At 38.1% G+C, this 12048-nt stretch overlaps 1 protein-coding gene across 50 annotated transcripts in view; it reads left to right on the forward strand.

Annotated features, from left to right (window-relative positions):
* Positions 1-333: 333 nt before the first annotated feature.
* The window catches only part of trdn (triadin), a 462709-nt gene continuing 450994 nt past the window's right edge, over positions 334-12048 (forward strand). For 39 of the 50 annotated variants that reach the window (XM_087980853.1, XM_087980681.1, XM_087980721.1 and 36 more), the window contains exon 1: positions 335-761. In XM_087980853.1, coding sequence (XP_087836979.1) covers positions 740-761 — 22 coding nt within the window. In that variant the 5' untranslated portion in view covers positions 335-739. Of the gene's footprint in view, positions 762-12048 lie in introns of all 50 variants that reach the window. The other 11 variants (XM_087980716.1, XM_087980790.1, XM_087980722.1 and 8 more) reach the window with 2 other exon arrangements.

A 12048-nucleotide genomic window follows, 5' to 3' on the forward strand; every position in this document is an offset into this window, starting at 1 on the left:
AAATCTTTCACACTAATATGCAAACAAATAATAACAGAGAAACCAGAAAAAAGGGAGTTTTTATTGTATAATTTTTAGCCTATTAGAAGACTAATCCCCTGTTCCTGTAAATCTTCTCTAGCAGCTGGAATTTAAATCATCAAGGAATATAAAAAATAAATTAGCTTGGTACCCATCATTCTTTGCCTCCTAACACCAGTTGTGTAAGGGAACCTCCCATGGCTAAAAAAGGCAATGCAGAATGGAGTAAGTATTAACAGTTCTAATAATAAAACTGAGTAATAATGGATAAGGTTACCTTGAAGCAAATATTTCATTATTTTGATTTACACATTGGACAGCAGTAGTTACAGAGGGCTAGTTGCAAGAGCTTGAACTGCGATAGACTAATTGTGCTTTTTAGTGTCCTTTCCTGCTTTGCTGTCCCTTGTTGCTGGATTCCTTCAGATATGAATGATTCTAAAACTGGGAACATGGAAACACATTGTGAGACACTTCTATTTTAGATTGAAGTTGATATCCTTAATGCCAGCAACAAGTCTCCAGTTGTGAAAGCTCTTGCTGGTGGGGGAAGGACTCTGCGAAAGGCACAGAAGATCTCAACTGTACCACAATTTGTTAGGTGTGAGAATCATCCCCTACTTTCTTATTATTGTTAGGGTTCTGAGAAACCAAATTCATCACACTTGAAGACGTTACTTGAATTTCTGGGAAAGTGGAAATAAGGATCTTGGCCAATATGACTGAAACCACAACTGAAGGTATTGTGAAGAGTTGCGGAAGTGTCTGTGTTATTTGTGTAGTGTCTGTGTAAAAACAAAATGTTTAATTTAAAAGCCCCAAGATATTAATTAATTATGTTTTGTCTTGGAAAAAATAGATTTTCCCAGTTACTGTGTGGCTTGTAAGTGGCTGCATCACTCAGCAGCAGAGTTAGATTACCATAGCTTTCCATAAATAACACAGATTGTGCAGACTGAGAAATTACATGGGGGAGTTCATTGCTGGTGCTGTTGGGGGGGATGGGCAAATTAACTTCAATTTCATGAATTTCAAATTCCTTTGGGGATTATGGTAAAGCAGCATTGTTGAAATTGTACATGGATGATGGCATTAATCAGATCACTGATATTCAATCCATGAAATTGTGTGTCTGTTTAATATACAAAAGTAGAAATAAAGTGATTGATATGAATTAAAGGAAAAGACAGCATAATCTTGGATGTTTTGACTAAAATCAATGTATCATGTTTTGCTTAATAGATATTTTATACTCTATTATTTGTAAAGGCCATTTGTATACTCCACATACATTGCGTTGCTTTTTCATCATTTAATAAAACTGGTGTCATTGTACAAGTGAATTAATAGTAGTGTAACCAGTGCAGTGAAGTGGTTTTGTCAGTTATTTTTGCAATGTTCAATTTGAATCTCACAATCTGTAGGCAAATATAAAAGTGATAAATTACTCAGTTTCACAGATTGAAGTTTACTAATCTCTGTCAAAACCAAAAATAATCTGATTGTTTGATCTTTTTATTTGTCTGTTAAAGTGCAATATCTCCCTGATTGAACTGATATAATCTACACTCATGAAAGGATAAGTATTGGCTAGAATTTTGGGGAGAGCACTCTTGCTCTTCTTTGAATAGTCTCATGGTATCTTTCGCATCTGCCTACATGTGCAGACTTAGCCTTGATTTAAATTTTCATTTGAAAGTTGCACTCCTGACAATGCTGAGCTCTCTCACTATTGCATTTGAGTGTCAACCTTACAAGATGTTCAAATGTCTGACATTGGATTCAAATGCAGTGCTTTTGTTCAAAGTTAAGAATACTGCCCTCTTGAGCTACAGCCTAGGTGTGATATTCCTTGAAATAAATTGAAATATTGGACTATAGTTTTCTTGGATTGACTTTTTTTTAATAGAAGCACCGCTTATTAGTTTTGTAGTGAGGACAATAATGGTGATTGGTATTCAACCACTCCAAAACAGGGAAATCAAGTTATTAGATTAGATTACTTACAGTGTGGAAACAGGCCCTTCAGCCCAACAAGTCCACACCGACCCGCTGAAGTGAAACCCACCCACACCCATTCCCCTACACCTAACACTAAATTGGCAATTTAGCATGTCCAATTCACCTAACCTGCACTTTTTTTTTGGACTGTGGGAGGAAACCGGAGCACCCGGAGGAAACCCACGCAGACACGGGGAGAATGTGCAAACTCCACACAGTCAATCACCTGAGGTGGGAATTGAACCCGGGTCTCTGGCGCTGTGAGGCAGCAGTGCTAATCACTGTGCCACCATGCCACCCATAGAAATAGCAGCGGTGGGATTTGTTGCAGCATTTAAACTGTAGCAGATGATTAAAACACAAGGTTTGAAGTCACACTGTAGGAAGTGAGCATTGTTAGAGATACCAAGATTTTTGATGCAGTTATAATATTTAATTGCTGAAATAATGTCTAGAAAAGATGGCTTTCTCAGGATTGAGAAGAAGCCCCATAAGGTGTTTGCAGAAATTTTGTGAAAAGAAGTAATATTAAGTTAGCACAAACTCCACCATTGTCCAAGTGTATCACGAAGAAGTTAATGGGGTTGACCAAGGTATTTAAAGGGTCATATAAATACATCTTATAACAGTGAGATCTCTGGGGAGTGAGGAACGGCAGAGTTATTTGACACCTAATATGTCCACCCTATGCTTAGCCTACTAAAACAAAGTTTTTGGCTAACTTTTACATTGTTGAGATAAGGCCCAAATATATTTGAGCATGCATGTTTCAATAAGACATAAAATGATGGGGGTGGCATTGTGGCTCAGTGGTTAGCACTGCTGCCTCACAACCCCAGGGACCCAGGTTCGATTCCCACCTCAAGTGGCTATCTATGTGGAGTTTGCACATTCTCCCTGTGTCTGCGTGGGTTTCCTTCGCGTGCTCCGGTTTCCTCCCACAATCCAAAGATGTGCAGGTTAGGTGAATTGGCTGTGCTAAATTGTGTGGCTGGGGAAAGAACAGAAGCTCTTAACTTTGAATTTCTCAACACTATGTAGGATAAATGTAAGGGAATGAGTCTGGGTGGGTTACTCTTCAGAGGGTCGGTGTGGACTTGTTGAGCCAAAGGGCCTGTTTCCATAATGTAGATAATCTAATTTAATCTAATCTTAATTAGATGATTTAAGGATTCCACCGAACATATCAGGACAGTCATTAACCTCATACTCTTTGAAGATCTCTTCTCTGATGCCTCCCACTCATAGTCCTCCAAACCTAAGTCTCCAGGTTTCACTTTCTTCTCAAAATCCACAAGCTGAACTTTCCTGATATACCAATTGTTTCACCCCATTTCTACCCCATTGAATTAATTTCTTCCTGATGTTACTCCACGTTTCTCCCCACCTGCATTTGTGACTCTTCTGCAACACAGATAATTTCAATGTTTTGCAGTTTCCTGGCCTGAGTTGCCTCACTTCTCCATACATGTCTGGTCTGTTTATAGTGAGGCGGTGATTTAGGTGTACTTTCCAATTTAGTATATTTGCTGCTCATATTGTAAACTATTCTACAATGGATAGACAAGGGTAATGATTCTGAGGAATACCTGCACTCAGTCTACAAACATGATAAAACCTTCTAGCTGTTTATCAATTTTTCTCCACCTACTCTCATGTTGATGTTGCTGTCTTCAGCCCTAAGTAATGTTTCAGTAAAGCTCAATGCAAACTCGAGTCCCAGCACCTCATTTTCTGATCAGTATTTTACAACCATCTGGACTGAATGTTGAGCTCAACAACTTCAGAAATAAACTGTGACCCTTATCTTATTCTGTTCCTTTTCACCACATGGCAGTTTGAATTTTGCTTCTCATATTTCTCCTTTAGCTTGTTCATCATTCTGGCACTTGTGTACACTCTGGACTAATGCTTTGTCACTTTCGTACAAACATTACTTCCTTTGCCTTTTGTTCCATGACATCTTAGTTATTTAATCTTTCTTTCCTTCTGTCGTATCTCCAACCTTCCCTTCTGTTCTTCAACCTCTCCTTTCAATGGCATTTAATCTATCACATTTTTAACATCTTAGTTCTAAAGGAATCATATTCAACTTGAAATATTGATTCTATTTCTCTCTAAATGCTGCATGTGTTATTTCCAAGACTTTCCATTTTTAATTTTCATTTCTAGCATCTGCAGCATTTGGTTTTATTTATATGGCCAAAATATTTTTTTTTGTCATGAATTTAAAAAAAAGATGGCTTGTTTGGTTGCAAGTTAATGGATTTCTTGCTCCTTCCTTTGCAGTGTCCTCTAAATATGGTGATGGATAGGCACCTGTCTTTTCCAATGAGCATCACCTTCATTTTCAGGAAGCAGTAATGTTTTCTGCTTAGCAACATTACACTGCGCACAACACCCTTCATAATTCTGGGCTCTAGACTGGACTGTAATGTGTCAGATTTGATCAAGCTCCTAAACTGAGACTTTAAAATGGCACTTAATAACTTATCACACTTGAACTTTCCTGGACTTCATAGTGCACTATTTGGTCCTCTTCTATGTCTATAGATAGTCCCTGGTGTAATAAACCAGCTCTACAACAGGGATCTATAAAGATTTTAACTATCTTTTAAATGGTTTTGAACCAACAAACCTTGGACAAAAACATATAATAAAGTGTTTTGGGTAACAGACATTATTATGCAGCTAAGGTGATGTCATAACACACCAGCTTGATATAGTGTGGAGCCCTTTCCTTCTATTAAAACAAAGTGGCTGTTGTTATGAGACTCTCAAGCACAAAGGTTTTCTGGCAGTTGTGACCACTGTGTGAACTCTGCCTGTCTACAGAAAAAGATTGACTCATTTTGCAGAATCTACTGAATTACAGGAGCCACCTGAAGACAGTATCAATGACTTTCTTTTGCAATACTAAATGCTAACTGGAAAATAAGGTAGTTTGGAGCAATCCAGAGTTAAATTTCAAGGTATTGGTCACTTGCATTGCTGAAAATAATTTTAAACTTCTTTTTGAAGTGGGTTATAGCTCTTTAGTCAAGGGCTGACACAACTCTTTGATATTTCTGGGGGGGGAAGGGTAGCCGATAGAAGAACTGATGGATCAGGAAATTTCGGCAAAACCGCTGGGTCTTCCTAACCTTCGGAATAGGTTGTCAGCTTGTTTGAAACAAACTCATCACTCAAAAATCATTACCTTAACGTCCTTTTAATAACAGAATATGGGGATTACCATTATGAATCAATGGAATCTGTTTCCCAATGTCAAAAGTTCTGATACTAATTGTTGGGAATTTTCTTATAAAGCTGTAATAGTTCCAGCCCATATGACTTCTTCAGTGTATCATCTGTGTCACTGATGCTGTCTTGTGCATCTACCACCAGTCATTGTTCATATGGTTGCATTAAAATGTTTTGAGGGGAAATTACAAGGAAAACATTCACATACACGTCTGCCTGAATTTTCCATTAGAGATGGAAGGCTCAAAGTAGATGGGCAGCATTTTGGGTAGCTGTTTAAGATTCACAGTTTGTTGCACTGAAATTTTGATCGGAGTCACATTGGCCCTGTGTAACTCCTCTTAATTCATTAATTCTCCTCAAAAATATACACTTCTTTAAAGAAATTTTAGACTCTCCTACTGTGTTTTTGTCTTACGACAAATTCAGCATCGTTGCAAAGTGGTTTCTACTTTTCAATTATAATAAAATTCTATTAATAATTGGAGTCCAAGCTCTTGCTGACAGAATTTTGTTATCAATTTATTATAAACTTACTTGGAATTCATTGAACTATTTAGAGATGGAAAGATTGAAACTGAAGTCATGCGTCAATCATGATTGCGAATTAGTTTAAAGCAAATGATAAGACACTGCTCTGAACAACCTTTGACCAGTTTTTGAATGTGCTTTATTGCTTATATACCAGTCTGAGAAAATGTTTGTCATCACTTACAGTTGCTTTTGTGATTTCCCCCCACTTCTAACCTCCAGTATAAAGATAGCATATGCTTGCATTTCACTGGAAAAACATGAAAATTACTGTAGTTTGATGATCCAGTGTTTTTTAACATTGCATTGTGCTATCATCAGGAAGTGAGTTTTAGTGACGTTGTGCAGGATTGCTAATTATATGTTAAATATGTAGAAAGCAAAGACAATTTTGACAAGATTTGTTGATTTGATTCAGCTATTGTTGACTGCTTCCTATTTATAATGAGGTAGAACAGGAGGACTGAGTCACAGATCAATTTCATATATTGTCATATTTAAAGCTCTGCACAAGATCACTAAATTTACCTTTATGAGATTTTATCTAAAGAATATTTTATAGTGGATTTATTACCTATTTTCAATAAGTTTCTAAGGATATAAATCCAAAATTCTGATTATGCAATGTGGATCATGTGAATGCATACAAAGTGTGCAAAAATTCAAACATATTTGTTTATACAATGGAAAATGTATAAGACATTCAAAACAATGAGAACATAAGAAATAGTAGGTGGAGCAGGCTATTCAACCCCTTGAGCTTGCTCCACCATTTTATAAGACCATGGCTGATCTGCTTCAGGCCTCAACTCCTCATTTGTGCAAGCCTCTCAAAGTCCTCAACTCCTCAATATTTCAAAAATCTAACATCTCTTTAAATATTTCCAACAATCTAGCCTTTGCAACTCTCAGGTGTAGAGAATTTTCGACATCAGTATTAAAAAAATTTTTTTTCCATCTGAGTTTTAAATGAATGTCCTATTGTTGTGTAAATATGTAGCCTAGTTCAAGATTATCCCACTTGTGGAAACATCTTCTCAATACCTACCCTGTCAAGCCTCTTCAGAATTTTGTATATTTCAAAGATCACCCTTTATTCTACAAAACTTTAATGATAGATTACCATCTTCATCCCAGAAAAGAACCTAGTGATTTATTTTTTGAACTGCCTCCAATGCTAATATATCCTTTCTTAACAATGTCAGTATTGCATATTCTAGGTCTGGCCTCATGCTGTATAGTTGTAACAAGACTTCTCTGTTTTAAACTCCTGCCCTTGATAAATAAAGGTGAAAATTGAAAATAAGATGAAAAATCAATTTGCTTTCTTATCTGTTCAACCTGCATGCTAACATTTTGTGTTTCATGCACAAGATCCCTTTGTGTTTCACATTTTTGGAGTCTCTCTTCATTTCAATAATACTCTGTCTTTGATTCTTCCTAACAAAGTGCATGTTATTTCAATTTCCTACACTGAACTCCAACTACCAAGTTTTTTTGCCCAAGTTTTTTTGCAGATTTATTATTTCCTAATCACAACATGTAAACACACATATTTTTGTATCAAACAATTTGGATGTATTATACTGTGCCCTCTCATCTAAGTAATTAATAGTGAGGCAAGTTGTACACAACCTTAATTAGACTCCTGAAGTACTGCATTCATTTTCAGATACCACAATTTTGGAAGGATATCCCAATCTAGGGAGGGGAAGATCTATCAGAAAATACAAAAGCTTATTGGGTTAAATAAGGAAGTCAGATTACATGAACTGGATGTATTACATTAGATTACTTACAGTGTGAAACAGGCCCTTCGGCCCAACAAGTCCACACCGACCCTCCGAAGAGCAACCCACCCAGACCCATTCTCCTACATTTCCCCCTTCACCTAACACTACGGGCAATTTAGCTTGGCCAATTCACCTAACCTGCACATTTTTGGGCTGTGGGAGGAAACCAGAGCACCCAGAGGAAACCCACGCAGATACGGGGAGAATGTGCAAACTCCACACAGCCAGTTGCCTGAGGTGGGAGTTGAAATGGTTTAGCAGTAATCTAGCCAATCTGTCAAAAATGATCAAATGATTTGATAGAACAGGAAAATTAAAGATGAAAACAGAAAATGGTAGTGAAATGGAGAAGGTCTGGCAGCATCTGAGAGGAGAGAAAGAGAGGTATTTGAGTCCAAAGACCCTTTTTTGAATAGAAGAAGTGCCTGAAGGAGAGCCTTTGGACTTGAAACATTCCCTTTAAGAATAATTCCTTTAAAAGTTATTTGCAACTTGTGTAAGAGGAAAGTCAGCCAAGGATTGAAGTGACTGTTCAAGAAAAGTAGTGCTTCTGTTTGAAGAACTGAAAAGTGTGTTGTGTGGAGTTTTTGTTTTGTGCATTGGAGAAATAGAATAGAATAAAATAGAATAGCCTTTACGGTCACATATACATGAACGTAGTGAAAAGTTTATACATCGCCAATTACCAGCACCAACTTAGATACAAAAGTACCCAGGCACAGCTTCTTTTGTTATAAGATTTGTTACAGAAATAAAATGTCCAGCATTACAGAAAAGAGTTCAGAACAGCAAATATGTGGCATGTGATTTTTTAAAAACTTTACCATTTAAATAACTTTAGCATTGGTATGTGATTTTTAAAGACCTTTAGCATTCATGATGTCCTTATCTCTGAAACCCTTTAAGGTATGGACACACCCTGTCCAAGGGGACAGGGACATGGATCTATCCTCAGAAGAGAAGCAGGCAAATGGGAATTATCACAACATTCACAACCCGCTATCTAGACTTGTTGATGTCACTTATAACCAGGCACACAAGCAGGCTCATGAGAAGGTTCCCCAACCGTCACCTACTGTAATCTCCAGCATTTTTTTGTTTTCAGTACAGATTCCTGCATCTGTAGTAATTTGTTCCTACACCCCTTCCACATCAGGTGTGAAATCTAACTTATGTTTCTGACCCCTCAGAAGGAGCCTTGCTTTTTGTAAACCCAAACACTGAATCACTCAGTTAAACAACTAAACAAATAACATCGCAGAAATTATACAGTACAGAAGGGGCCATTCAGCCCATTTTGTCCACGCTCACCCAAAGCTATCCAGATGCCCATTCTAATCCCATCTTCCTGCATATGGCATATATGCATATGGCCCATAGCTGGCAGCTTATAGTAGTTAAGGTGTAGATCCAAGTACTTTATAAAAAGAGAGTACCCTCTTTCTCTCTATCACCAACTCAGATAGTGAATTCCTGACACCCACCACCCTCTGTGTGAATACATTTTTCCTCACGCTCCTCCCAGTTTTTGAACTCTCTGCCAAGGAAAACAGGTTCCTCTTGTCCAGTCTATTTCTACTCCTCACAATTTTGTATACCACAACTATGTTGGTCGTCAGTCTTCACTGTTCTCAGGAGGACAACTCCAACCTCTTCAATCTCCCCTCATAGCTACAATCCTTCAGCACTGGCAACACACTGATTAGTCTTCTCTGCACTCTCCCAACAGCAATTACATCCTTGCTATAATGTGGTGACCAGAACTGCACACAATACTCCAGTTATGGCTTCACCAGTGTCTTATAAAGTTGTAATGTATACTTCTGCCAATGAAGGAGAGTATTCAATACAACCTTATCTACCTGTACTTCTACCATAAGGGACCTGTGCACTTGCATACCAAGATCTCTCACTTCAGATACCTCATCTGATACATTGATTTATTTGTGTATTCCCTTTTACCGTTTGACCTTCCTAAATGCATTATCTCACACGTTTAAGAGTTGAATAACATCTGCTGTTTTCTTGCCTAGTCCTCTGACCCATCTAAATAATTTTGGAGCTTACAACTATCTCTGTACTATCGACCACACAGTCAATTTTGTAGCAACCATAAATTTCCCAACTGTGCCTCCCATGTTCAAGTCCACATCATTAATGTATTGAAAAATAATACAGGTCTCAACAACAAGCCCTGCAGAATACCACTTGAATCAGGTTTGTTGCCTATTACTAAGCTAACTTTAACTAAAATTAGACACATTTCCCTATATCTCATGGGCTTTCACTTTTTTGTCCAGTCTGCTATGTGGGACCTTGTCAAAAGCCTTACTAAAATTCATGTAGACAACATCCATTGTACTTCCCTCATCAATCTTCCCTGTAACTTACTCAAAGAATTCAATCAAATGTGATAATTCTCTTCTTTAGCTAGATGTAATTGAAACTTGAATTTCTAAACCTTTTGTATCATAATCACTGATTATGATTTGACCTGTATGTCTTCTGCTAATAAATGCTGATGGGAACATCTGACATGGCATTTTGAGCTTATGACTCAGATTGGAAGGGCCATGAAGTTATTCCAGTCAGTTCATGCTCAGGTTATTTTAATTACTATTTCCCTTCTTTAAATATAACATAATCCCGTTTCCCAAATATATGTAATAGTATACTTAAAGAATAAATAAAAACAAATCAATGTCAGGGTAATTTCAATGTTTATCACCTTTCAAAATAAAATATAAAATTTGTTGGAAACTCTTAAGTTTGTAAAGTGAGCTTGCTTGGTATTGTACTATATATATCTGACACTGCAGCAGTCAGTGAAAATCAGCTAAGATAGCAATTAAACTCCACTGGGTGACTTACCTCAATACATTGCCTGGGTCCACTGTCGAAACCACTCATCTAAACTCAGAAGGTGCCCCTTTAAATGTGCAGATTGCAGTTCATATCTGAAAGAAAGCTTCAATTTCAAATATTGTCTGCACTCCCTAAAAGACCAGCAAGGCAGCCTTTGTGTGGAGCCGCAGAAAATGGAGGAGATACTAAACGAATATTTTGCATGAATATTTACTGTTGAAAAGGAAATGGAAGATATAGATTGTAGGGAAATAGATGGTGACACCTTGCAAAATGTCCAGATTACAGAGGAGGAAGTGCTGGATGTCTTGAAAAGCATAAAAGATGGATAAATCCCCAGGACCTGATCAGGTGTACCTTAGAATCTGTGGGAAGCGAGAGAGGTCATTGCTGAGCCTCTTGCTGAGATATTTGTATCATCAATAGTCACAGGTGAGGTGCCAGAGGCTAGAGTTTGGCTAACGTGTTGCCACTGTTTAAGAAGGGTGGTAAGGACAAGCCAGGGAACTATAGACCAGTGAGCCTGACATCGGTGGTGGGCAAGTTGTTGGAGGGAATCCTGAGGGACAGGATGTACATGTATTTGGAAAGGCAATGACTATTTGGGGATAGTTAACATGACTTTGTGCGTGGGAAATCTTGTCTCACAAATTTGATTGCGTTTTTGAAGAAGTAACAAAGAGGATTGATGAGGGCAGAGCGGTAGATGTGATCTATATGGACTTCAGTAAGATGTTCGACAAGGTTCCCCATGGGGACTGATAAGCAAGGTTAGATCTCACGGAATACAGGGAGAACTAGCCATTTGGATTCAGAACTGGCTCAAAGGGAGAAGACAGAGGGTGGTGGTGGAGGGTTGTTTTTCAGACTGGATGCTTGTGACCAGTGGAGTGCCACAAGGATCAGTGCTGGGGTCTTTACTTTTTGTCATTTACATAAATGATTTGGATGTGAGCATAAGAGGTATAGTTAGTAAGTTTGCAGATGACACCAAAATTGGAGGCGTAGTGGACAGCGAACAGGGTTACCTCAGATTACAACAGTATCTTGACCAAATGGGCCAATGGGCGAGAAGTGGCAGATTGAGTTTAATTTAGATAAATGAGGGGCAGCATTTTGAGAAAGCAAATATTATCAGGACTTATACACTTAATGGTAAGGTGCTAGGGAGTGCTGCTGAATAAAGAGACCTTGGAGTGCAGGTTCATAAGTCCTTGAAAGTGGAGTCGCAGTTAGATAGGATAGTGAAGAAGGCGTTTGGTATGCTTTCTTTTATTGGTCAGAGTATTGAGTACAGGAGTTGGGAGGTCATGTTGCAGCTGTACAGGACATTGGTTAGGCCACTGTTGGAATATTGCGTGCAATTCTGGTGTTCTTCCTATCGGAAAGATGTTGTGAAAGTTGAAAAGGTTCAGAAAAGATTTACAAGGATGTTGCTAGGGTTGGAGGATTTGAGCTATAGGGAGAGGCTGAACAGGCTGGGGCTGTTTTCCCTGGAGGTTCGGAAGCTGAGGGGTGATCTTATAAAGGTTTAAAAAATTATGAGGGGCATGGATAGAGTAAATAGACAAAGTCTTTTCCCTGGGGTTGAGGA

Source organism: Chiloscyllium plagiosum, unplaced genomic scaffold (genome assembly GCF_037043375.1).
Source record: "Chiloscyllium plagiosum isolate Xiang-an unplaced genomic scaffold, Cpla_swu_hap1 HiC_scaffold_3, whole genome shotgun sequence".
NCBI classification, from domain to species: Eukaryota; Metazoa; Chordata; class Chondrichthyes; order Orectolobiformes; family Hemiscylliidae; genus Chiloscyllium; species Chiloscyllium plagiosum.